At 42.2% G+C, this 27789-nt stretch overlaps 2 protein-coding genes and 1 long non-coding RNA gene across 3 annotated transcripts in view; 1 reads left to right on the top strand and 2 right to left on the bottom strand.

The window, feature by feature from the left end:
* Positions 1-1579: 1579 nt before the first annotated feature.
* LOC135173205 (uncharacterized) lies at positions 1580-4873 on the bottom strand. Its single transcript, XR_010301273.1, has 3 exons — positions 4527-4873; positions 4114-4264; positions 1580-2100 (listed from the first exon to the last, which is right to left on the bottom strand). It is a non-coding gene; the product is annotated as an uncharacterized LOC135173205 (long non-coding RNA).
* A 185-nt stretch (positions 4874-5058) lies between these two features.
* RPS6 (ribosomal protein S6) lies at positions 5059-10509 on the top strand. Its single transcript, XM_064139928.1, has 6 exons — positions 5059-5160; positions 6418-6549; positions 7393-7603; positions 7973-8119; positions 9495-9652; positions 10364-10509. The coding sequence occupies exons 1-6, from the start codon at positions 5155-5157 to the stop codon at positions 10457-10459; spliced, it is 750 nt and encodes a 249-aa protein (XP_063995998.1). The 5' UTR covers positions 5059-5154; the 3' UTR covers positions 10460-10509.
* Positions 10510-15318: 4809 nt separating this feature from the next.
* Positions 15319-27789, bottom strand: part of DENND4C (DENN domain containing 4C) — an 84787-nt gene continuing 72316 nt past the window's right edge. The window contains exons 27-32 of the mRNA XM_064140703.1: positions 26634-26823; positions 25518-25763; positions 24477-24594; positions 22657-22810; positions 21097-21161; positions 15319-20383 (exon numbers count right to left, since the gene is read on the bottom strand). Coding sequence (XP_063996773.1) covers positions 20247-20383; positions 21097-21161; positions 22657-22810; positions 24477-24594; positions 25518-25763; positions 26634-26823 — 910 coding nt within the window. The 3' untranslated portion in view covers positions 15319-20246. The remainder of the gene's footprint in view (positions 20384-21096; positions 21162-22656; positions 22811-24476; positions 24595-25517; positions 25764-26633; positions 26824-27789) is intronic.

The following is a 27789-nucleotide window of genomic DNA, read 5'->3' as shown; positions in this document are numbered from 1 at the left end:
GCCAAGTGCAGGATTCTGCACTTTGGCCACAACAACCCCAAGCAGCACTACAGGCTGGGGACAGAATGGCTGGAAAGCAGCCAGGAAGAAAGGTACCTGGGGGTACTGATAGATAGTAGGCTGAACATGAGGCAGCAGTGTGCCCAGGTGGCCAGGAGAGCCAATGGCATCCTGGCCTGTATTAGGAGTCAAGTGGCCAGTAGGACAAGGGAGGTTATTCTTCCCCTGTACTCAGCACTGGTCAGGCTACACCTTGAGTAATGTGTCCAGTTCTGGGCCCCTCAGTTCAAGAGAGCTGTTGAGGTACTGGAACGTGTCCAGAGAAGGGTGACAAAGCTGGAGGGAGGCCTGGAACACAAACCCTCTGAGGAGAGGCTGAGGGAGCTGGGGTTGTTTAGCCTGGAGAAGAGGAGGCTCAGGGGTGACCTCATTGCTGTCTACAACTACCTGAAGGGAGGCTGTAGCCAGGTGGGGGTTGGTCTCTTCTGCCAGGCAATCAGAAATAGAACAAGGGGACACAGTCTCAAGTTGTGCCGAGGTAGGTCTAAGCTGGATGTTAGGAGGAAGTTCTGGACAGAGAGAGTGATTTGCTTTTGGAATGCGCTGCCCAGGGAGGTGGTGGAGTCACTGTGCCTGGAGGTGTTCAAGAAAAGCCTGGATGAGGCACTTAGTGCCATGGTCTGGTTGATTGGCTAGGGCTGGATGCTAGGTTGGACTGGATGATCTTGGAGGTCTCTTCCAACCTGGTTGATTCTATGATTCTGTGAAGTGCCTCTACATGAACCCTGCATGGGCAACAAACAAGAGGAGTGGAAAGCCACTGTGCAGCTAAAAAACTACAACCTGATAGCCATCACTAAGACTTAGTGGGATGAATCTTATGATTGGAGTGTGGCTGTTGGTGGCGACAGACTGTTCAGAAGGAACATGTAAGGAAGAAGGAGTATCTATGTCAGGAAATGGATAGTGTGAAGAACTGTCCCTGAAGAATTGCCATGAACAGGCTGAAAGTTTATGGATAAGAATTAGAGACAAATGCAACAAAGGGAACCTTATGACTACCTGAGCAAAGGGAGTCCATTGGCAAAGCCTTCCTATTCCAGCTAGAGGGTGCTTCATGATCTCAGACTCTTGTCCTGCTGGAGGACTTAACTACCCTGACACCTGGAAAAATAGCATGGCAAGCTGTAGGCAATCAAGGACTCTCCTCTGGTGCCTTGGTGGTAACTTTCCCAGGCAGGAAATAGACAATTCTACCTAAAGGAATGCAATACTGAACCTGATGGTCACAAACAGAAACATCAGTAATGCCAAGACTGGGGGCATCCTGGGCCGCAGTGATCATGCACTGGTGGAGTTTGCAATCCTAAGGCATATGGGACAGGCAAGGAGCAGAGCCGAGACTCTAATTTTTAGGAAAGCAAAATTCCATCTCCTGAGGGAGATAATCAGTAAGACCCCATAGGAAAAGATCCTTGAGGATGAGAAAGAGCAGAGCTGGCATATCTTTAAGGACATTGTCTTAAAGACCAAGACCTCTCAATCCCCAGATGTAAGAAATCAGGTAGGGAAGGGAAGAGATCAGCATGGCTGAATAGAGACCAAAACAAAGAGCAAGAGGAAGCTGCATAGACAGTGGAAGCATGGACAGGTAACATGGGAGGAACACAGGAACACTGCTCTCTTGTGTAAAGATTAGGTCAGGAAGGCTAAGGCACAGCTAGAGCTGAACCTGGCAAGGGATGTGAAGAATAACCAGAAGGGCTTCTACAGAACCAGCAGAGAAAAGGTTAAAGAAAACATTTCTTGTGTGAGGAGAGAGAACAGAGAGCTGGTGTCAACAGATCAGAAGTACTCAGTAACTTTTTTGCCTCAGTCTTGCTCCATCTCCCCTCCTCAGCCCGTTGGCCACTAGGTGCAGACCAGTGGAATAAAGTCCCTCGTCTCTCCCACCACAAGGGAAGATCAAGTTCAGGACCAACTGAGGAACCTCAGCACTGTTGAGATGCATCCCAGAGTTCTGAAGGAATTGTCTGATGTAGCAGTAAAGCCCCTCTCCATATCTGAAAAGTTCTGGTAGTCAGGTGAAATTCCCGGAGACTGAAAGAAAAGAAACATTGCACTCATTTCTAAAAAGGGTAAAAAATAGGACACTGGATATTACCAACCTCTCAGCCTCACCTCTGTGCCCAGTAGGAATATGGAACAGATCCTCCTGGAATCTGTGCTGGAACACAGGGAGGACAGGGAGGTGCTTCAAGATATCTCCCTCAGGAGATACAGTTTAAGGTTGGGTACATGCTTCTGACTCACTTTCTTTGCTGCTTATCCCAGATATTATTTTTCTCAGGAGTAAACAAATTCCAGCAGAGTTTGATATATGCCCAGTTAGGATTGTCAGTCATTACTGCATTTTTTACTGTACTATACATCCCTGCTGGGTTATTGCATTAAGAACTCAGTTTCCAGTTCAGTAGGTCCAAGGTGAGTAAATGGTACCTGCACATATACTGGTTTTCCCTCAGGTACCACAGTGTGTTTAAGAGGTGCCTGAATCATGAATCTTTGCCCCCACGTTATTCTAGACATCAGACTGGTAGCTTCAGTTTCTTCCTCACTAGAGGATTTTAATTCTGTCTTGGGGGAGCTGCCAGCAGTCAAAGACAGCCCTGTTTCAGATAAAACTACTGAAGTAAGGCTAAACAAATCCACACAGTTTCAAAACAGATTTTGCAGGCTACAGTGCCTGAGCAAAGACCTTTCCCTAATTAACTGCAAAATAAGTGTTAAAGTTTACACCCCTAGAATCACAGAATCATAGAATCAGCCAGGTTGGAAGAGACCTCCAAGATCATCCAGTCCAACCTATGAGCCAGCCCTATCCAGTCAACTAGACCATGGCACTAAGTGCCTCATCCAGTCTTTTCTTGAACACCTCCAGGGGCGGTGAGTCCACCACCTCCCTGGGCAGCCCATTCGAATAGCAAATGCTAATGGGCCAAATGGAGTACATGTTAAATATCTATGACTAAGTTACTTAATCATCCACCCAAATTATGCTAAACATCACATAGACAGCAGCAACAGCTGGTGCTAGAGCATAAAAAACCACGAGAGGAGCACCTCTTTATTGGGAAAAAGGTCTGTGGATCCAACAGAGATGAGGATCGTAGGGCTGTGCCCCCCTCCCTGCAACAGGGGCACCCTCCCAGAAAACTCCATATTTGGCACATGGTTCAACCTCCACGTTGCTACCACTATCATTTATTTGCACTACCACAAAGATTTGTGTCCCTGACTCTGCTGAGCATTGCCCAAGAGTTACCAACTTTGGCTTATACGTCACAGGCAATCCTGCATCTGCTGCATCTGTCACTTCAACAAATCAAAACTATCTTACTATTTTAACTTTGTGAACCTGCCTCCATGCAAGTCTTTACTGCAGCACTGAAAAGCAGCAAACATCGTGTTTTCCAAAGAGTGTCCACAAGAGTTCTGGGTCTTTGGGATAGGCAGACATCTGCAACATGGCAAATATCCTAGTTGGCTCTGAATGCAAATCTACATATGGAATCTCACTCCATTTCCCCAGCAAAATACCATTAATTGCAATGTAATGTTACGTTTCAAAGATCCATTTTACAACTTTCTTTCCCACCATCTTCCAATTGATACTGTGGCTACTACTCTCTACTGTATTCCTTTTACTTCCTTTTCTGGGCTGCCCGGGGAGGTGGTGGAGTCGTCGTCCCTGGGGCAGTTCAAGGCAAGGTTGGATGTGGCACTTGGTGCCATGGTCTAGCCTTGGGCACTGTGGTAAAGGGTTGGACTTGATGATCTGTGAGGTCTCTTCCAACCTTGGTGATACTGTGATACTGTGATTAGAAGGTCTCCACTCTAATGGAGAACAGTGTGACACTTCCACTGATGGTCTTGTTCCTAGGTTATTACCCAAAAAGAACTTTCCTACCCAAGCCTTCATGCACTTCAGTCATCACTGTCCAAGAGTGCATAATGCTAATAAGCACAATGCTTACATCTAGCAGATAATTTTTACCAAATACCACTTATTCCCTAGTATTATTTCATGTATTGCATTTTTGAGTCACTTACCTGCTTCGGATGGGAAAAATACTCAGGGAGTGTGATCGTCAGGTCCGTGTACACTGGAGCCTTCAGAGCAGCATCTCCCCACTGTTAGCCCTCAAGTCAATCTGGACGAGGTGTTACGGCTTACTCCATCCAGGTGGCCAAAACCCATTGTCTGAAAAAGGTGGATTAATTGATCTGTGAGCACTAGTCAAAAAAACACACGCAAGGGGGACGTTTTTATTTAAATTGCTTATTATTTCACTGATGACCATGCTTTAGGTGCTTGGTGGTTTCAGACAAATCAAGCACAGTCCCGCGGCAGACACTGACACAGTAAAATGCATCAACTGCGCCCCGAACTCAGACCCTCTAACTACCCTTCGCTTAGTCTCCGGCTCGCTTCACGTTAAAGGTCCGGCTGCTCTTAAACTCACCGCGCATGCTCATAGGGTGAGGAATTTACGTAGGGCAGCGGTCTTCTACCTAGGAAGCGTAGGGGTTTAATATGAAAATGAGGTTATCTTAGTCCAGGACACTCTTTTCAAGCCAAAAAGCTGGCTACATTATTTAGTACCCATTTTGCGTATTTGTCCAGGATGTTTCAACCATAAAGGACATCCCAATTCCAAGTTCTTCACTTGAGCGTTTCAGCATGCAGTTTAAAAGAACAGTTTAACCCTAAACACGCATGCTTCTTTGGCTCAGGAGTTTAAATTCCCTCATCATCTCTTGTAGCACAAGGACGAGAGGCACCAAGCGCCGCTAAGAGTTACTGCGGCAGAACTGAAGTCAGGAGCTGGCAGAACTGGGGTCAGGCGCTGGCAGAACTGAGCCCAGGCGCTGGCAGAACTGAGCCCAGGCGCTGGCAGCCCCGCCCCGCCCGGCAGCGCAGAGCCCAGCGCCCAGCACACGCACATCCGCCGCGGGAGCGTGCCCCACCCCCCGCCTCGCTGGCCATTGGGTGGCGCTGGTCACGCGGAGCGCGGACGCAGTCGTGCTCGCTAGAACTGGGGCTGCGGGCGGAAGTGCGGCCTTTTCCTGCGGCGGAGCGGCAGCGGGAGGATGAAGGTGGGGAGGCGCGGCAGTCTGGGGCCGCGTTTGCCGGCGCACGGGCTTCCCGCCGCCAATGGCACCAGCTCTGAATGCGGGGTCACTGGCGGGGGGCGATGGTACCTGGTAGCGGGGCAGGAATGTTTCTGTGGCGTGGATGGCAGCGGATTGTTGGGCGGCGGGGCCGCCGCGCGGATCTCATTCCCTCGGTGGTGCTTCTCCGGTCATTGGGCCTTGCAACTCTGGGTTCCAGTAAAGGTTACTTAGCTCAGGAGGCTTTCTGCGAATGTGAGGCCTGCGCTTTTGGTGGCGAGGCCTAGCTGGGAGGCTCCGCTTACGCTACAGCTGAACTTGTGCTTATTTCGGGCGGTGCTCGGGAAGGAGGTGCCAGGAGGCATCCCCGATCTCTGGGCTCTCCACCGGCCCTCAGGACGCGCAAGGAATCAGCAAAGATAAGGGTCGTTTCCTTTTGGTTGCGTATGTCGTTTTCTGATACAGTTGTGCTGGGAAGGGCTTGCAGAGAGAAGGAACAGGTTTCTGCTCTCCTCACCTAGACTTGCTTGCTTGCAGTTCTGGTAGTTTGGAGTGCCTTTCTTGTAGAGACAGACTGAAGAAAGTTGGGGTTGTTCAGAAAAGGCTCCAGTGAGTCTTGATTGTGGCTTTCCGGTATCTGAAGGGGGCCTACGAAAGACCTGGTGAGGGACTTTCTGAGATGTAAGGTAATGATAGGACTAACGAAGAATTGAGCAAAACTGGAAGTGAGAAGATTGAGATTAAATGTTAAGGAGAAGGTCTTCACCATGAGGGTGGTGGCACTGGACCACGTTGCCCAGCGAAGTGGTAGAGTCCCCATCCCTGAAAGTTTTTAAGGCCCCGCTGGATGGGGCTCTGAGCAACCTCATCTAGTGTGAGGTGCCCCTGCCCATGGCAGGGGGTTGGAGCTACTTGATCTGTGAGGTCGGTCACTTCCACCACAGACAATTTTACGATTCTAAGGTGATCATGTTCCAGCTATGACAAGTTTTTTTGGCGTGATTGAAAGACTGGTACAGCATACTGTGGCTATGGACAGTTGCCTGTCCTTTTGAGCATGGTAGTGGTGGCAAGTTTTGTGTGGTAAGCATTCACATAAGCAGAGTTTCAGCTTTGAGATGCTGAGATGGAACCTGTGAGTAAATACTGATAAAATGGCTTTTGAAATGTTTTGATCAAATCTAATGTTTTGGTGTATCCTTGTTGGTTCTTGTTTTTGTTTTTTTTTTCCCTTTCTGTTAGCTGAACATCTCTTTCCCAGCCACTGGCTGCCAGAAACTCATTGAAGTGGATGATGAACGCAAGCTGAGAACATTCTATGAGAAACGGATGGCCACAGAAGTTGCAGCTGACTCTCTTGGTGAGGAGTGGAAGGTAGGTCGTGTACAAAGATACGTCAACTATACTTGAGCTTAAATCAGAAATTTTTTATGTCATGCAGTTGACACACTAGAGTGTGTGTTGTACATTTGGCAGGTTATGTTGAAAGTTTATCTTGCTTTATGTATGCACTGAACTTGGCGATAATGCTTGCCATCTCTGCTACTTTGATTTATCCAAGTGCTTTTAAGCTTTGTCTTCAGAATTTCTTGCATTTTTTTTGCAGTATCTTTAGTTTTTCATTTGCATGATTTATTGCTGTGCAGGCCAAGTTAAATGCTGATGCCTACTTCTCTCAAGTTCATAATTGCTTTCATTGTGGTTAAGCTGCTACTTGTAGCTGGGGAAAAATTTGCCTGTTGGGCCTGATGGATAGTCATGGCATAGTTGGCTGTTAATACCCAGCTGAATTTTGGTAGACTGATATTTTTTTACTGCAACCTTGGTAAGGAAAACAGTTAAAACTTTACTTTTGTCTCCCCTTTTTTTCACATAAACCTACTCCAGCTGCTTTTGTCATCTGTTTCAAGTTTATGGGGGTAACAGGCTTTGACTAGGTTTAGGCTTAAAGAACAGATAGACAATAGTGGATGAAATTCAGTCTGATGTAGCTTGAACAATAAATGTAAATACTGGCATGCAGAAGTATTTTTCACATCTCTTAGGTGAAATTCCCAAATCACTGGAGTGATGTCGGTTAGGGGAATTGTTTTGCTTCAGCAGTAACTAATTTTTCCTGCATCATGATCACAAAGCCTTGTTGTTCAGAACAGTATGTTGTTCTTGAAGCCATAAAGACACCTGAGCATCCAGTAATTGTATTCTGTGTTTTCATAGGGTTATGTTGTCCGTATCAGTGGTGGCAATGACAAACAAGGCTTCCCCATGAAGCAGGGTGTCCTGACTCATGGACGTGTCCGCCTTCTGCTCAGCAAGGGCCACTCCTGCTATCGTCCCAGAAGAACTGGAGAGAGAAAGCGCAAATCTGTTCGTGGTTGCATCGTTGATGCCAACTTGAGTGTTCTGAACTTGGTTATAGTGAAAAAGGGTAAGAGACTGGATAAGACAAGCAGCAGGTAGAAATAGGCACCTGGAAGGACTCACCTTGCTAGTGACTGAGAAATGTAAATGCAGTCCTAACTTCAAAGTGAATATGTCTTAAAATTCCCTCTGAACATTTCCATCCTTGTAGTTTTAGAATTGGTCACTGAAACACTCTTATTGCTGCCATTAATCTAACCACGTTAAGTCAGCGAAGTCTAACTAGGGGTGGTGCTATTGGCAGGTGAACCTTAAAGATTGCTTAATATGACTTTGAATTTTTAAACATTTTAAACTTGAAATTGAAGTTCACTAATGAAGCAGGTATTCATTAGATGTAGAATTAATTGCTATCTTTGAATTTGCATTCTCAAAGGTGAAAAGGATATTCCTGGGCTGACAGACACAACTGTGCCCCGTCGTCTTGGTCCCAAGAGGGCTAGCAGAATACGCAAGCTGTTCAACCTGTCTAAGGAGGATGATGTTCGCCAGTATGTTGTGAGGAAGCCTCTCAACAAAGAAGGTAAGAAATCGGCAACTCCTTTGTTCCATGTAATGATGAGCAGGGAGGTGTTGAGCCTACTGCAGGGACCAGTCTGTGCTTATGTTGCAGTACTTAGACTTTTATCAGCTCTGACTTGCAGATAAGAGGACTTCACCAGTTGTGCTATTTTTTACTCTTCCCTTTCCATCTGCTTTGGCACAATTTTGAAATGTTTGATAGAATATGGAGAATGTTGATTCTGAGAGTAACTCAAAAGTAATTGTAAAAGATGTTAAGTACAGTGTGGAATGTTTCTTAGACATCTATGTAACGTGGGAAGAGAGTAGCGTATAGATAATAAGGTTTTTCTTGTTCCTTATGGCAGTCTCCAAAACGAGCTTTTGTTGGGAGTACACTTACCACTTCTTTGCAGAGTAAGATTTTAATTTTGGTTCTACATTTGATCAGGAGACAGAAGGGGTGAGGATTTTTGGCAGAAAGGACATTGTAAAATTTGAGTACTATGGAAGCTTGTTGGGAAAAGACTGCTGTTTTTCTGCATCTTAGGAACTAAGAATGGGATCTTGGTGGACCTCATACTGTTGCCTGTGACTACTGCAGTGGGGCAGGTTTTGATGAGTGTGGTGGTGTGATTTGTTTGCTCACTATGGGCTATGTTGATGTGTTTTTTGGAAATGTGTATGAAGTATATGCAGAATCTTAGAGAACTTTCTAGCATTGGAAACATAAATGGCTTTTTCTGAGAGCTAGGTGTTGAGTTTCCATGTTCTTTAGATGTTTTAATTCTAGGGGTTATTATTTAAGATAGGCCTTCTAAGAAGCCAGAAATTTTGAGGTTGTTAGAGGAAATGCAAGTTAATAAGAGATGCATTGCTTACGCTTCATTACTGCTAACTGATCATGAGTACTACGACTGTGTTTTGGTAATGCTGCAGCTGGCAGCAATTGATAATTTCTTCTGCAAAATCTGTCAAGAGCTTGAAGTGATAGGAGTAGTGGAAATGGTTTCAGCCTGCACCAGGGGAGATTCAGGCTGGATGTTAGGAAATATTTCTTTACTGAAAGAATTCTCAAACACTGGAACAGTCTGCCCAGGGCAGTGATGGAGTCGCTATCCCTGAGGGTGTTCAATCAATGAGTGGACCTGGCGCTTAGGGAGGTGGGTTAGTGTTGACCCTTCAGTGCTGGAGCAAAGGTTGGTCTGGATGATCTTTGAGATCTCTTCCAATCTGATATACTCTGTGTGATTTTGTGAACATTGCTTAAGTTGTTATAATACATGGTATGCTAAATGTTACTGTAGCACTAAATGGAACTTCTAAGTTTTTTAACGAGGCTTGAGGCCTCTTTAGAAGATAATGTGCTGCTTACAGTGCTTCTGATGTTTTTTTAGGCAAGAAACCCAGAACCAAGGCTCCTAAGATCCAGCGATTAGTGACTCCTCGAGTTCTGCAGCATAAGCGCAGACGCATTGCTCTGAAGAAGCAGCGCACTCAAAAGAACAAGGAGGAAGCAGCAGAATATGCGAAGCTCTTGGCCAAGAGAATGAAGGTGAGTTTGTCCTTAACTTAGCTACATGGCATAAGGGATTTCATAAACTTGACTGTTAAGCTGAAGGCTCCTTTATACGTAGCTCGTGTTCAATTGGAGTGCCAGAACATGACTGTAAACATTGCTGGTCAAATGTTTTCCTGAACATTTCTACCCATTTTTGGCAGTCCAAGAATAGTAGAAATTAACTAGACTAAGTTAACCAAGAGTTGCTTTGGAAGTAGACAACAGTTACAGTTCATGTTAATTCTAGTCCAGCTCAGGTGCCCAAACATTTGAGTGATGTTGTGGAGAAATAGGATTCAGTGGTTGAACTGGATAGCTGATAGGGAGAAGGTATTTGTTTGAATGGGTTTGCTTCTGTATCTAAATGAACAATGACTGCTGCAGCAGTACTGTTGGAATATCTTGCACAGTGCTTGAGTGTTTCACAACTTCCAGACAAAGTAGGTAGACCCCTAGTATGTTGTGAACATGCCTTTGTCACTTTTATGTAGTTTTGGACACTAGTCCATGTTATTTAAAGACATGGGTCTGTAGAAGAGTTCTCCTAATTTGGAAGAAGAGAGAAACACTTTAGCCTTACTGAGTTAAGGAATCCATTCTTTGTGTTAGCTTCTCTTTAAGCTGCCTTTTCTCTAGTTTGTCTTTTGTTGATGTTTTGAAGTGCTTGATTATTTGTTACTCACATGATGCTGCTTTCCTTTGTAGGAAGCTAAGGAGAAGCGCCAGGAGCAGATTGCAAAGAGGCGCCGGCTTTCTTCCTTGAGAGCTTCTACCTCTAAGTCTGAATCAAGTCAGAAGTAAAACTATACATGAGGCTAAAAATAAACCCTTTTTGTGGCTAACTTCCAGTATGAGACTTTCCAGCATGTGTTCTTTCTAGCCAGCTCTTAAGAGAAATAAGTCCAGACTAATTGCACCATGCAGACCTAAGTGGAACCACAAACCTTGGTCTGAACACAGTACCTGCCTGAACATGAGCCAGCAGTGTGCCCAGGTGGCCAAGAGAGCCAGTGGCATCCTGGCCTGCAGCAGGAATGGTGTGGTCAGCAGGAGCAGGGAGGTCATTCTGCCCCTGTACTCTGCACTGGTTAGACCACACCTTGAGTACTGTGTTCAGTTCTGGGCCCCCCAGTTTAGGAGGGACATTGAGATGCTTGAGCGTGTCCAGAGAAGGGCGACGAGGCTGGTGAGAGGCCTTGAGCACAAGCCCTACGAGGAGAGGCTGAGGGAGCTGGGATTGTTTAGCCTGGAGAAGAGGAGGCTCAGGGGTGACCTTATTGCTGTCTGCAACTACCTGAGGGGTGGTTGTGGCCAGGAGGAGGTTGCTGTCTTCTCTCAGGTGGCCAGCACCAGAATGAGAGGACACAGCCTCAGGCTGCGCCGGAGGAAATATAGGCTCGAGGTGAGGAGAAAGTTCTTCCCTGAGAGAGTCATTGGACACTGGAATGGGCTGCCCGGGGAGGTGGTGGAGTCGCCATCCCTGGAGCTGTTCAAGGCAAGATTGGACGTGGCACTTGGTGCCATGGTCTAGCCTTGAGCTCTGTGGTAAAGGGTTGGACTTGATGATCTGTGAGGTCTCTTCCAACCTTGATGATACTGTGATACATTGTCAGGGCCCAACCTAACTATCTGGAAGCAATTTGTTAATACACAAATGCAGGATCTAGACTCTAAAAAGGTAGTGTTCAGAATGTAGGTTATGGGCACAGAATTGCCATTCTTGAATTCATAGGGTCAAGGATAGTGATGACTGATAAGGGCAGAACTTGTCATGAAGCATATCTGCAGTGGAAGCCTCAGACCAAGAGAATTGGAGAAAGGAGTTAGGCCAAGCTTCCATTTACGCCATCTTTCACAGCATAACTTCACATGAAAGATTTGCATGTAGTGTATTCAAATGACCAATCGGCTACACAGAAAAGGGGTTTGGCAATAGTAGGTATGCTTAGTAGGTATGGTTAGTTTCATGTAAGTTTGAGAGGGTACCTCCTCCAGTCTCCAAGCACCTTCCCTGTCTGTCATGACTTACTGAAGATGGTAGAGAGTGGTCTGGCAATGACCTGTGCAAGCTCCCTCAGCACCCATGGGTGTGTGCTATCGGAACCCATGGGCTTATGGATGCCCAAATTACTTAACTGTTCCTTAACCCAGTCTTCATCTGTTGTGGAGCACTCCAAATTCCCTCCTTCTCCCCCTGCTGTGGGTTTGAATGGGGAGGAGAAGGCAGTGTGAAAAACTGCTTTCCCTCCCCGCTGCGGGTTTGAAGGGTGGAACAGCAAAACGCACCTTTCTCCACACGTGTCCTGATCTGTGTGGAAGTCTACACTGGAGTTGGGCTGGTGCTTCTCTGGGTTTTTTGTGCCCAGTATAAAATGGCAAATGGACACTTTGTCTAGGAAAGCATAAACAGAGCAAGGGAAAAGGTGTGAGGTTCCTGCCTTGACAAGCTCCCAACAGGACAAGTTCTCACTTCAACAGAGTTCCTGCTGCGACAGAGTTCCCGTCTTGGACAGCTCCTACCTTTTACATGGCTCTCAGTGTTTGCACCATCCCTGCTTTTGGACAGTTCTCCCCACTTTCACACCATTCTGTGGAAATTTGCAAGCTTGGCAAGTCCTGGGGTCCACCTGAGAGAGCTGCACCCAACTGTTCTCAGGCCATGCCACAGCTGGCTTCCTGGTTGCGATTTGCCTGGGGAAGACACTAACAGTTTGGCTCTCCCTACCACTCTTGATGCAGTGTTGCTGCCACAAATCTCTGTCTTGTGGAGGTTGTGTCTTAAGACACTTCCGGCTTTGGTGGCTTTTGCACCTGCCCTGGACTTCCATCGCATGGATCCAGACTACTTGGTATTGCTTGTAGCATCAGAAGGCAGCTGAGTCACAGAGAAATCCACCAGGGGACCACCGCCGAATACCTACCTCACCTCTGTGAGTAAAGCCTGCTGTTCCCCTAATTGTCTGCTCAGCCTGATTGAGAGTGGGGTAAAGCTGTGTTTGTAGCTTAGCCTTTTCCAGTTCCTGACTCCCTACATCTCTAAATTTGCCCATAACGTCCTCTGAAGAATTCCCAATCAAATTGAGCCTGTAAATAAACCTAAACTAGTTCTGTATATAGGTTGGAGGCAGGGATTTCAGGAAAATAAAATAATTCCATTTTTATAATTCCTGATTTGACCACATTAATTCCCTGCCTCCACAACATCATCAACCAGAGAAGACTCCTTTGTCATGCTTTACTCTGGTGCCTCAGGGGTCAGGGGCTTCAGCAATATAGACAAAAAAGGCATTTAGTAACTGCCTTGTGTCCTCTGTCACCAAGGCACCCACCTCATTCAGCAGAGGGCCTACATTGCCTCTCACATTAGCTTTTCCTGCAGTGTGAAGATGTCCTTTTTGTTATCCTTGACCTCCTTGCAAGGTTGAGTTGTAGTGAAGCTTTAGCCTTCCTAGTTGCCTCCCTGAACCCTCTGACAACAGTCCTATACTCCTCCCAGGTGGCCAGCCCCTCCTTCCATCATCTGTAGACTCTCTTCTTCCACTTAAGTTTGCTTAGCAGTTCTTTACTTAACCACACAGGTCTCCTGGCTCCCTTTCTCGATTTCCCACTTGCTGGGATGCACTGATCTTGAGCTTGGAAGAAGAGATCCTTAAATACTAACCAGCTATTATGGGCCCCTCTACCTTCTAGTACCCCATACCCTGAGCTTTCACCCAGCAATTGCTTCAGAAAGGCCAAAGTTTGCCTTCCTGAAATCCAGGTTGTAGTCCTGCTTGATACCCTGTTCCTACAAGATCTTGAACTCCATCATCTCATTATCACTAAAGCCAAAGCTGCCCTCAACCTTCACTGCTTCAACCAGACCCTCCCTGTTGGTGAGGATAAGATGCAACAGTGCTCCCCTCCTAGTTGACTCCTTCAGCATTTGCATCGAGAAGTCATCATCAGTGCACTGGAGGAACCTCCTGGACTGTGGCTGGCTGAGTATCCTTTCCAGCAAATGTCTGGATAATTAAAATCCCCCATGAGAACCAAGGCCTGTGATTGAGAGGCTGCTGTTAGCTGCCTGTAGAAGCTCTCATCAACTTCCTGATCCTGATCAGGTGACCTGTAATAAACACCCAGAACTGCATCACCCATGCTAGCCTACCCCTTAATTTGCACTCACAAGCTCTCAACTCACCCCTCATCCACTCCTGGACAGAACTCAAGACATTCTAGTTGCTCCCTTACATAAAGAGCAACACCACCACCTTGCCTTGCTGACCCATCTTTCCCGAAAAGGACACAGCCATCCATGACCACATTCCAGTCATGAAGCTGTCCCACCCTGTCTCTGTAATTGCCACCACGTCATAACCCTGTGACTGCACACTGCACATGGATTTCTAACCCCTCCTGTTTATTCCCTGTGCTGTGTGTATTGGTGTATAAACATTTCAGGGATGCAACCAAGTACGTAGTTGTCAGCCTTGAAGCGGGGTAGACCCTCTGATTAGCTAAAATGCCAACACCCTGCTCCTCAGATACTGGGTTATTGCACCCAGGATTCTCACTGAAAAGGCCAGCTATATCCGCATCCTCCATCCTAGCTAGTTTACAGCCTTGTAAATATGTCCAGGCAACTCATGGGCAAGGATAATTGTCCCCTTATGGGACAGATGAACTCCCTCTGCCACCACTGGGCCCAGTGCTGGCCAAAGTTTTGTGGGTGGCACCAATCTCTCAGTAATGTGTTAATCACATGGAAATTTTTTCTTCCTTCAATATCTCTACCTGTCACTGGAGGGGTTGAGAGCGCACCACTTGTGCTCCTGAGACCTCAAGTAATCTCCCCAAAGCCTGTTTTTACAGTCCTATTCATTGCCTGATCACTCCTAGTCTGAATAATCAGTAATGGGAAACAGTCTGATGGCCACACCAGACTAGGAAGTCTCTTACAAATGTCCCCAACTCATGTCCCAGGCAGGCAGCAGATCTGGCCTGGGACAGATGGGATGGATCTGGCCTGCAAATCGGACTCTGGGTTATCTCAAGAAGGGACTTCCCTACTACTACTTTTGTTTTTTTTCTGCTTCCAGTCAGCTAGGACCTCCCCACTTGCACAGGGCTGTTGGTAAATAATTTAAAGTGTCTTGGTGAGTACTTCTGCCAGCTCCCTCAGTATCCTTGTACCTGCAAGTAAGTTAATGAAGTTCAGTGGTTCTTGAAAGCTAGGATGCACCACTGAAAGCATTTCTCTGTGGCCTCATTCTGAAGCCAAAGAACAACCTGGACTCCTGGGAAGTGTTCTGCTAAGGATAGTCACCAGCCTGTTCCCACCTACTGATTAGTGACACTTCTTCTGGTGAATGCAGAACAGTATCTCTATCAGGAAGCCAGGGGCCTTGACTTCACTACAAATAAGACTGTCATGAATTCTGTCTTCCCTCAGCTTGTTTTTCAATTCTTATTGCTGCTAGTCCCCTTGGCTTGCTTAAGGTGCCACAGGGCACCCAATCTCGTGAACTAAATGTCCACAAGTCAATGCTATCTTCTCTCTTCCTCAACTGCTCCTGCTCTTGCCCACCCTGCAGGAGTCACTAAGGTTCTATGGAACAACTGTCCTACAATAAATACATTAAAATTTTGCCAAGCAGGTAAAAAAGCTGAAGAGATGATTTTTTTTACACAGGATGCATACATATTTTATTTCGGGAAATACATTAAAATTGTTTCTTAGTGTAGGATATCTATACAGCATTCAGAATATGCAGAGTGCCCTTTTAAACTCAAGAGACTTTGTCAAATGTACAAAAACATTATAGAGAAACATCTGTTAATCAAAGTTTGCACAGGAAATGGATGCCACTTTCAACAGTTCAAAACAGTCTCTAAACCAGTGCAAATTTTACTGCATTAAAGAAAATTTCCCAGCACACTTAATAAATTCATAATTTATTCACACTACATCCTTTAATCCTCAATACAATAGTTTATTTAAAGCTCCTAAAAGGAGTTTAATGTGCTTCTAAAAAAACAACAAACAATCCCTTTTATTTGCACCACTGACTGATGCAGACAGAAAGCATAAAACCCCCATCCATCTCCCTCCTGCTATGCATCATGATACACTGCACAGTAGAATACAGAACTAAAGTCCAATTTAACCATTCAGTTTCAAGACTTAGAAGCAGAAAGGGTGTTTGTTTCTTGAAAAGGTCCATAATGAAAAGCTGATATACAGAAGGCACCTTAAGGTTCTTATTAGCCAGGAGAAGAAAAAAAACAACAACTTTTTTTTGGACACGTACACTTAAGTGAATCAGACAACCTACTTACCACCATTTAATGAAATAAAGTTACCTGCATTGAAATAAGTGTTGAATTAAGAGTTTTTAAATGAAAAAAACAAAACAGAACAAACAAAACAAAACAAACAAAAAAAACCCCAAAACAAACAAAAACCCACCCAAATCCAAAACTGACTGGATTCTTCAGTTCTGCAGATTTTAACAATTTGTTTTACAAACATAATTTCTGTGATCTAATTTAATATATATTTTGAAAATATCCCCTATGTTGCAATTTATTCAAGGAAAGCAGTAAACTCAACGAAAGACATACTCTACCTGCAGCAATAAGAAAAGCCATTAATTCACAGTTAAAATAGAACAAAATTACTCATTTGCAAGTGCAACGTAGCTTGAACTTAACCAATGTGAAATTCCACTAGGAACATGACTTGAGTCACATGCTGAACAAGACGGATTTACTTTGGAATACCTGCTCTAAACAAAATATTTCCCATTAAAATTTTATTGTCTAAACTTGAGTCACGTAATACCCCCAGACAGGCTATCACTGTAAGAAACATATGGACCCCTCCAGTAAAATGTGCCAGTACTGTAGCCACATCACCCTCTAGTACTTATGGGGTTCTAAAAGTTGTTATGTTCTAGTAATGTGCCAGAATATATTTATAATTGATAAAGAAACTTAAGAATCCTGATTTATAACATTTAAGACCCCGTTTGTTGTTTGTTTTAATTCTAAAAAATATAGCTATTTTGATATAGGTAACTGTTTTACAGCTGGGTGGAAGGTGCAATATATATACAGCATCTTTTCAGCATAACTTGTCTGCAGTTCAACATCCTTAGGGCAACAAGTCAAGGAAGCTTCTCTGTGATACCTGTTACTCCAACACAAACTTTCAAAGTTCTTGGGCATACCTGAAATTCATTAACCATTTGCATCCACATACGTAATTAGCTTGTTTACAGTCTGATTTTGCACACACATTGCAGGTTTTGGAGTTAGTAATGATAATTTTCTTCAGGTTTCTATGTTAGAATTCCAAAATGCACACAGAAGAGCAAACTCTCCTAAACACTGGCTGCTGGGCTAATGGAGTATTTGGAAGGAAAGGCTTTTCAAGTGGGCAAAATGCTGCAATTTTCCCTTACAATAAGAGGAAAATAAGCAAGACTAAGCTTATCTACACCTCTCCCTTATATCAGTTTGTCCAGCTCATTCATGCATTACAGATCCAGATGAATTTAGATTCCTAGGAGTGGAGCGTCAAACAAATTAGCAGCACTTGTAGATAACAAAGTCATTCCTCTGCAGCCCAAGAAGTTCATCCTGTTACTAACTTGCAAAGAAGAACTTGTTATGTCTTCAGTACTCAACTTCCATAAAGGCTAAAGTGTTTGTAATACACCTGTATACAATTTTGAAGACTTTTCCCTGATTATTTTTGTCCAAATTTTCAACCACCCAAGCACTATGCCATGCCAAGCTCCTTTATGCAGCACCCTTTTCTTCTGCAGGCTCACAGTTCTTTCAGCATTCAAATTAAGGAAGCCTGTGTCTAAGAAGGTTTGTGAAGGAAAACCTGCAGTCTCTACCTGTTTGTAAGGGAACATCTAGAAAGTCAAAGAACAGGAAGTGCCATCAAGCATTTAAAAGGAGAGAAATCACTAGGAAAAAACCAAGTCATTAATTACTTCCAAATTTTTGTGAACCTGATGACCCCCAAAGAGCATCTCCTTAGATAAAAATCTAATTAAAAAATTGTTTTCAGAGATCTCCCTTCTCATCTGAACTATGAATTTCATTCAAGAAACAGCCATTTAACTACTGAAAATTAGGCATGAAAATAATTTAATTCAAAAGAGTAAGTCCTTACTTTTATTATTCTACCTTAAATAATTTCCATAAGCACATTCAAGATTTCAAGCAAACATATGCAGGGCTTCTACCACTCTGAAATCCAGGTACATACAACAGGAATAAAAAGCTAATTTATAGTGTACAGGCACGCCAATACGCAGGAGCAAATCGAAGCAAGTTCAGTCCTGCAGCTGCCACTTTCCCCTCAGGATTTAGGTTTGGGTTTTGGTTTTTTTTGGTTGTTTTGTGTATGCACCTGGGGAAAGTCTCCCCAGTTTTCATCACTAGATGCTGTGACACAATCTGCTTTGCTGTTTCCACAACATTACCTCCTGATTATCTTTCAGCAACGGATGTGAAGATGGTTCTGACAGGAAGGTGACCTGCTTACAGAAGTTACTGTGTAACAGTGTTATTTACAATTGTGTAAAGCAACTTGGACGTCACCAATTATCTAATTCAGCACCGACTGGACAGACTTTTTTTTGCAATTTCTTGAGTTGGGAGAATTTGAAGGTAACTAAAACTTGATTCCATTCAACTTGCATCACATAACCATACAGTCTGTCCATTCAACACTCAAAAATCATCTTTGTATAGCTGTATGCTCAGGATCAATATAAAATTGACCAGGAAAAGTTATTGTTTTGATGAGTAATAGTGTTGTTTGGACAAACACTTCCAAGAGACTTTGGTTTTAAAAGGATGAAACTGCATATGTCAATTATTAATAGGAGAAAGGAGGAAAACATGGAGAATCAAGCTCTACTCTTCCATTGTGATGTAGCTCAGGTATCTACAAGCAACCATGCATAAACTCAAAGAACAAAGAATAGGGAGGGAAAAAAAGGTCAGTGTATATTTCCTTGCATCTGAATCTTGAGCAAGCACAGTATTTTCATCAGGAGAGAATCTGTCCAGGCAATATCCCCATATTAACTTAGGATCAGCACTTTTGGTACAAAATACCACAAATCAGTCTATGTTGCAAATGTAGTTTGTCCCAAATAGTACAAATAATCCTTGTTTTAGCCTCATGAAAAAACAAAAGTTGATTTTGCTGTTTCATGTGGAAGCTGTTTCAGACAGATCTTTATCCCTCATCATTTTCAAGAATGAAAATTTTAAGAAAGAGAGTAGTACATAGTAAATATACATGCTACAAATCTGACACCTGCTTTCTCTAGGAATAATACCAGGAAAGCCACACCATTAAATTTCAGGAAAAACACGGAATAAATCTTATCATACTCCTCAAGTAACAGAAACATTTAAATTGTTGACCAGTATCCAGGCTCTTCTTGCCAGGACTAGGACTACTGTGGCCAGTTACATACATGAGGTGAAAGAAGTGTCTTGCCTACCAGAAACAATGAAAAAGATGGATTAATCTTTGCAGATCAGACACTTCATTTGTGCTAATCTACGCCTTGAAGACCACATTTATAAACACGTTTTAATTGAAATATTGAATATGGACTATCAGTGCAAAATAGTTTACCCACAGGCCAACGTGAAACCATGGGAGAGGACAATAAAGAACTCAAGGAAAAGACACTTGTAAAGCATGCATGCAGGCGTGCATGCATACAGTATAAAGCGTGTTTTTTCCAGACAGCATCTGTTTGACAAACCTTACAGGCAAACTAGTTTAAGCTTCACATACAAATTTTCAGGAAGCCATCTAGTTCTGACCTGCTTCATGCAGAAGCTTATTGTTCTTCCGGATAAAGTCGCAGCACGTTCATAAATTTCTAACTTTTCAGAGAGTGCAGGAAAACAGAGGAAGTTTCTAGGTTTCACATCTATAAATATACATTCATTACGGAAAGTTCAACCAAAGATAATTTAGAGTACTGACTGGGACAAGGGTCTAGAGAAGGGCAGCAATTTTAGGTATTATAATCTGATAAAAGCAACTACCTTTAAATTTCCAATCCAAGGACTCAAATATTTACATCCACACACACATGCTGCACACAAATAAACAGACTCCTCTTTAGAAGAAAGGCAATTTTAAGGAAGTAGTGAAGAATCTAAATATCCTGCAGTAGGGGAGGTGTTTTGTTAAAACACACAAACATGGGTGGCCCTTAAGAAAATCGCCAAGTATAGAGGCTGCTGTCTAATCATCACTTTTTTTGAATAACTTGACATTGTGGAGGAACGATTTAAGAATGGAAAAGGAGAAAAACCCTCATCAATCACTGAAGCCAACTCATGCTATTAATAGTTTTAAAACGTTTTAAAATACTTTACACTGTGTGTCATGAGATGAAAGGCAAGAATGTGTGTTGCAGTCCAAGGAAATTGCTTTGACAAATTGCTCAATTACTGCCTTTTGGGATTCAAGGTGTATATATCGCCACACTCCCGGTTTGTTCACTTCCACTTTTTTCTCCCTGAAGTTTAGTGTATGTCTTCCTCAGTTTTATATTAAAGGTGCTCCAAAACACTTCCTACAATATTCGACCCTGCTGCTTGGTGGAGCATCTATTTTCTGCATCTTTTCAAGAACATCCTTTGGTAGATTTTTATGTGCAAGTCTGTATTCGCTATCAAAGACCTCTGAAATGAAAAACAAAAGAAGAAGCAGCATAGTTGGAAGTTAAATTTAAGAAACAAACACTGTACAGTGCACACCGCTTTTCCTGTCAAAACCATTGGGTGACTTTTATAGAATAACAAAATAATTATGCTAACTACCTACTGATGTATTATTATTTTTTAAAATGCATCAAGACTGTAAAACTATCTTCATGCTGGAGCATTGCAATCCAGCACAGCAGATGCCCATAGAACTGGACTTCCATCACAGTACAGAACTGGACTTCTATCATAGTCCAGTTTGTTTGTTCCCAGAGTATTTGCTGTGCCATCCCATATGGAGTCTTTTTGTCTACACAGTATCAAATAGACATCAGGATAGAGAATATGAGGAATAGACCAGGCAACTAAATGAATAGATGGCATAGGTCTAATATGTGGGTCACAGAAAGATGAATAAGACTAGGAACAAGTTTTCTGGCATGAGAAATTAAACCTTAAAGCTAATAAACTTTGTTTAGAATAACTGATTACTGATTTCAAACAAAGAAAAATTAACAGCCCCATCTGAATTACTTTTCCATACTAATTGAAGAGTGACAGCACACTAAAACATAGCATTTGATAATTTACTGATAAATTAATGCATAAGGTCAATTTTATACACACTTCATATAAACTACTTGAGTATTTCATACAGAGGCATTAAGCGTTTCACAGTATTTTTTACTTACCAATGTCAATGTTCTCTCTTCCAAGAGACACCAGAGACAGGAAAAGAATTTCTCTGTAAAAACTCCTAGGAAATATTTCAAAGAGCAAGTCATCAATTAGGCACAGCATCAACTGTCTTAACTTTAGACAGTCAACGTTGAAGATGCTGAATATGCAGCCTCAGGCTGCACCAGGGGAAATTTAGGCTCGAGGTGAGGAGAAAGTTCTTCACTGAGAGAGTCATTGGACACTGGAATGGGCTGCCCGGGGAGGTGGTGGAGTCACCATCCCTGGAGCTGTTCAAGGCAAGATTGGACGTGGCACTTGGTGCCATGGTCTAGCCTTGAGCTCTGTGGTAAAGGGTTAGACTTGATGATCTGTGAGGTCTCTTCCAACCCTGATGATACTGTGATACTGTGATACTGTGATTTTCTATTACCTGATTTCTGGACCTGTTCTGTGAATCTTATTTTTGAGGAAAGTGACCAATCTACACAATTACAAGCTTATTTTTTTTCTCATGCCTGAGTATTTTTCCTCAATGTAGGAAGTTATATTGTTGCCACATCTTAGCTGTTACATTTTCTTTGAAAAACTCCTCTGCCAACCATACCATGAAAACTGTGCACAACTTAATAACTTGTTCCTGCCTGAGTGTGAGGTACAGGGAGCAGGCTTACTTAAAATCACTCATTCTTTTGGGTTTTGTTTCAGAGTTTTATGATTTATCTTAGAAATGGGTATCACTAAATAACTGGATATGAATGTTTTTCTTTGTGGACTCATAAAGATTCTTTTCTTGGCAGATTCTTCACAGAGAGAGTGATTTACCATTGGAATGGGCTGCCCAGGGAGGTGGTGGAGTCACCGTCCCAGGAGGTGTTCAAGTAAAGCCTGGATGAGGCACTTAGTGCCATGGTCTAGTTGACTGGGTGCTAGGTTGGCCTGGATGACCTTGGAGGTCTCTTCCAACCTGGTTGATTCTATAATTCTGTCATTCTATGATTAGATTTTAGAACCATAAAAGGAAAGATGATTTAATGTGATTGACTTCAGATATATCTTTTATCTGCTGTAATTTACTTTAGAAGCCATGCTTTTGTATGAAGCTATCTTTGAACTGCATGGCAGATGGAAAAATGTGTCACACAAGTGTTTTTTTTACACATCTTTTCTTTGTGGATTGTGCTGCATCTGCTTTTCTTAGCTAGTACTTCAGGCCTGTAGAATTTCAGTATGTACAACTAGGTAATTTGGGTATTATTCCAGACACTGCAACAGGAAGCTTGCACATTTGTATTTAACAATTTGCTAGATCTGGAGCAACAAGATCTGCATAGTTTCTTATTAATTTGTAAAATGTAATTTTTTATTAATGAATTACGTTTAGTTGATTTGCAATATGTTACAGAATACACCTGCTTGTAAATTTGGGCATAAAGAATTACACACTGTGTTTAGAGGGAATAAATGAAATTCAATATTCCTCAGAGGTCCTTATGGAATTACCCTTAAGAGGTGCACACAATTTGATCTGAACTATGAGTGAGTGGGAAAGTAAGAAGAGACTACTGCTTTACCTCTGCCGTTTCACATCTGGCTTCACTTTCTGCAAAAGGAGGTTAATCGGTTTAACGACATCATTGTGTTGAATACTTAGTTTGATCTTTTCCAGCAGTGTGTTTGTGGCCTGCTGATCTTCTGTCATTGTGGAGGGTCTCTTTTCAGAAGCATCTGGGAGATGCAGAAGTACAGATAATTATTAAAACAGTAAAGATTTTTTTTTTCCATTTTAATAAGCAGAAGGTGTTTCACGAAAATGAGATATATATACAGAACCTCTACTCAGTCTATGGAAACTTGTTATGTTAGACTTCACTTGTTTAAGTAAAGACTATGGTCTTCACTAATTTACACTTTTATAGTGAAGTGACAAAATACATCAAGTATCCATATGTGAGAGCTCCTACAACAAAGAAACACGAGACCGAAGAGTATCCAGCATCTGGTGTTGTCTATGTTGATTTGTTAGCTCAGATTTGTTGCTACATTTAAGATTTAAAACCAAGTTCACTCCAAGAGTGTTATTTTTGCATGAAGGCAAATAACTAAAACAAAAAACTGTCATGTTTCTTACCAAATAAACTTTTCTCATCAAAGTCATTCTTCCAAGCTACCTACAACTCATCAATAACTTTGGGCTGCATACTGAGATACTTAATGTACAACTGCACCAAACAGGAAAGAAAATCATCAAAACATTTACCATCATGATTTGTTGCTTACATTACCACCTCCAGACTAACACTGAAATGTTACTCTTTGGAAAACAATGATTAGTAAGAGAGTATTAAGTCCCTTTACCAGCAAAAAAAGAAGGCTACAGATTAGGCAGCAAGCACATGGCATGTAAATGAAATGTAGGCTAAGGCTAGTAATCACAGTCACACCCACCTAGGGTTTTCATAAATTGGAGAGTTATGATTGCTTGCAAATGTGATTTCCTGCTTTCCAAGCACTTTCTCACACTGCTCTAGAGTCTATCTACAATACTACTACTTTTATTCCACATTTAAAACAGGCCTTTTGCTCCTTTGTTTACATGAAACTAGGTATTTATGTATCTTTATTTATGTCTGAATGCTTTGAGGATGCTTCATGTATTATGCTCAAACCAACAGGCTATTGCATAAGCTGAGAGAAACACCACATCTTATTCTGTTCTCTTGACTGTAATGTTTGGATCAGTTTGTTTACCTTTAGGACACTTTTCAACAGATTATTTTTTCCTCCCAAACTCCAATCAGAATTAGAATGCTGCATAGGTTTTTAGCATCACTTTTAAAAGTTAAAGCACAGGCTTAGATATTTAGGCAAACAAAGTGGTTTTGCTGATCCAAAGTAATCCCCAAGTTCTCATAACTAGTTTGTCTGTTTTGTTTTCCTTCCAAACACAATTACAGTAGACAAAGGCTTTCTTGGATCTTACTTTTTGACAGTTGCATAGACTGCCAGATGTATGTATTTACGGGATTTGTGTTTTTTCACTCTTTTACAGAAACAAAGGCACATTTTTGTAAAGGTCCAGGTTTTCATGCTTGCATAATATCAGACAATGCAGTGAAAATTAAAACTGGGTAAAACTCATTCAGCAGCAAAACCTCCCACCCTGTTTATGTTACAAAGAACAACTAACACACCTTTTCACGCAGATCAGTAAGGTATTTGCACAAACAATTTGACACTGAAACTACGTTAAGTATCTGAGGGATTGCAGATGCTTCACACACTAAAAAAGCTTTCTGACTTGATAGGCTGTGTACACTTCAGACACTACCCAAAAACGGTTTTCTTCATAGCCTCTGTTCCCTTTGCTTTCTCTAACACTTGTTTTACTTACTGAGATTTCTCCAAGACATATACAGGGGCTCCCCAGGCTCTTGGTGGAGGTTGATGTTGTCCCATAGAAGCTGAATGTATACTAACTTGCTATCTTGAGCAAGAGATGTTAAAGGAAGCTAAAAAGCATGAGGAAAGGAAAAACGTTTTAAAAACATCAGCACAGTCATTATTAAAAAAAACCCTTCCTCTTCACTCATTTTACAAACAGGAATAGATGATGTCTTCAGGAGGAAAATGCACTCACTCAAGAGGAGTCACAAGTCCTGCTATATTTAACTGCCATTTCTAGTTTAGACGACCATTAAGTTTTCTACAGATATCTGAAGAAAACGTTTATGTGAGTACATCTCTGAAAACACTTTCTGCACACCAGACACGTTGCTTGATTTGTACTACCTACCTACTACCTCAGTACTGGACTTTATTTGACTGCATTAGTCCTGGTCTTCAACTACTTTTCTTGGAAATTTGTCCTTGGTTCTAGATAGAGGTTTTTTATTTCAAAATTGAGGGAAAGTATTTTAAAACTAAAGTGCAGAGACAAGAAAATACTACTTTTTGTGTGCATCATGTACAAATATCTATTGAATTTGACACTTTCACATACAAATTATTTAATTTTCAGAAAGAAAAATCCGGTCTTTGAAAGGGGAAGAGCAAATACACTGAAAAGATTCTGCGTTCTTTGGTTATACTTGTATGCTCATGGAACTCTGGAGTTTGAGTAGTGGAAAAGAACAAAACACATTCCTCACATGCAGTGTGCAAGCTCTCCACAGGCACATCTTGTTTCCTTCTAAATATCAGCCTTCTCTCCAACGAGTCTTACTCCACGGCTCGTTAAAAGAGAACAGCTTCATTAAAATTTGAATGCTGTTTTCACTCACCTTTCTCCAAGGTTCTTTGTGGAAAACAAACCTATCTGCTTGTATTACAATTGAAAAAGGAACCTAGATTGAAGCTACTTAGAAATAACGTACCGACTTTTCAACCTATTAGCTTACTCTAGTATCTGTTCTGGTATGACAAAGCCACGTACCTGCACTCCACCGTTACAGTGTTCAGAAGTTAGAATGAGGCCAGGTAAGTTGCTAGGTAGGTCCAGCCGTTGGAAATACCAAACTAGGTTCCAGAAAATTATGGGGTGCTGGTTAATGAATTTGGATGTATGAATTACTTGCTCGCCCTCATTTTCCAAAAGTGATTCAAGCTCCTTACGCAGTACCAAAGGGCTCAGGTAGGGTACAGATACAGCGAGAGGGTTAGGTCTTTTTATTAAAGGATCCTAAAGAGAAAACCACATGCAAGGAAGAAAGATAGGTTTTAGGTATTTTTTTTACAATCAAAAACTTTCCTCCAGAATTTTTCTTCATAATTATTTGCCCTGAAAATCCTCCACTGCACAGTTTGATACTTGGAAGAAATCTCTGGATGTAGTGAACAAACAGTAAGTTTAATACCATCAGCAATGGTTCTGACTGTTGATGTGTTTCTTAGCTTGAAACTGCACAGTCAGGAAGAAGTTATAACAAATTGGCATCTTCTCTTTTTCACATAATAGATGAAGCTTAGGCAATTTTCTTTAAAGGTATCTAAGGTGGTGGCAATGAAGATTACAGAAAAATGTCAGTAATTACATCAGCTGTGGAACTTAATTATGAGTTCCCACATTGTAACAGCTTCTTGACAATAAAAAGTACCAGGAAAGAGAAGAAACACCATTTCATATACAAGAATAATGTAACAACCTCAGTACTACCTCCCATTTTCTCCAATCCACTCAACAGGTAAGCCTAACAATATAGAGGGGAGTGCACATAAATGCATGAAAAAGGAACAAACCTGCCCTCTTTCAACAGTGTTGTTTGTACCACTCTGTTTAGTCTGCTCTGGAAGTGGGTTCATTTTTAAAACATGTTTCTAGTTTTAGAAAGACAGATTAGCTTCATTTTGCTAGAGAGAACATTTTAAATCAAGCAGCACTGTTAGTACAATGTATCCAAAAAGCAATTCTAACTGTTGTTAAGAAAATGAAAATATGCTTAGTTATTCACGTTCCCCAAATGGACAAAAATGCTATAATGGACATTACTCATTCTAAATTAATCACATTCTGTATTTTGCTGACAGCCGAATGTGTGGCTTCTAGACTCACCACAACTTCTTGCAAGCTGTTTGGAAGACTAACTGTTGAAATGCCATGAGAAGGTCTCTGGGAAAGATCAATGTTTTGCAGTGGACCCCCGACACTATGGCTCCGAGTCAAGGACACTCCCCGCTTTGTTGGATTGGTGGCAGACGTCTCCATGGTTCTGGGATCTTTACTCTGTTCTTCTGCCATATCACTGTTTGGATTTTAGAAGAGAATATGCTAATATGAAACTATACCTATGGCAACAAGAAGGAAGCAGAGAAAGCCTACCAAGTAAGTATCCCAAACCAATTTTCTCTGTTAATAATAAGTCACATTTGCTTAGTTAGCTCTACAGTCCAGAGAAAACAAAACAAAACACCTCTCAGAACAGTACTATCATCATCCTTCCCAAAAGGATCTAGCTATAACCTAAAACATGATCCTGAAAGACCTGCAGTTCTATACAATTGCTCTAGTACAGTTTTACCTTTCTTAGAAAAAGAACAATGTACAATTTTGTCAATATACTGTGCTAGTTTGAAGCAGGCTAGAATGTTTTGGTGAGAAAAAGTAGATAATTAGCTGTGAAAAGGAAAACAATTGTGATGTCAACTTCCCTCACAGTCTCACTGAGATGTATGGGAACAAGAAGGGAAAACATTAGATAACACTTTCGCCACTTTGTCTTCACTTTTCTGGCTGGCTTTGGACTCAGCTGCATCTCCCTAACCTCACTGCCACTAACCTTGCTTCTTAACCTCTTGGCTGAACCTCTTTTCTTCCTTAGGACTGGGGTAAGGTTGAGAGGGGCAGGGGGAAGGTGCAGGGGTGGTTGAGAGCCCCTCCTGGGGACTCAGGTTTCTGGGAGGGGAGTTGCGTTTCTGTATTACCTTTTCATTTGTATATTTCTGTCTATAACTGTATAGACTGTAAATATCTGCTTGTATATTGTGCTAGCTGTAAATAAATAGCTTCATTTATATTCCCAGAGTCTGGCTGAGTTAGCTGGGGTGTTCACAAAGTATGGGGCGGTGGGGTAACAGCCAAACCACCACATATACAAAGCCTATCTAGCTCTGAATATGCTATGTTTTACTTTTTCTTCTCTACATTTCCTAAGCAAAGCAAAAGTACTATAGAAAACAATTTATAAGTTGATGGCACAATAACTAGAAAG

The sequence above is a fragment of the Pogoniulus pusillus genome, chromosome Z (genome assembly GCF_015220805.1).
Source record: "Pogoniulus pusillus isolate bPogPus1 chromosome Z, bPogPus1.pri, whole genome shotgun sequence".
NCBI classification, from domain to species: domain Eukaryota; kingdom Metazoa; phylum Chordata; class Aves; order Piciformes; family Lybiidae; genus Pogoniulus; species Pogoniulus pusillus.
This window is presented reverse-complemented; position numbering and strand designations above follow the sequence as displayed.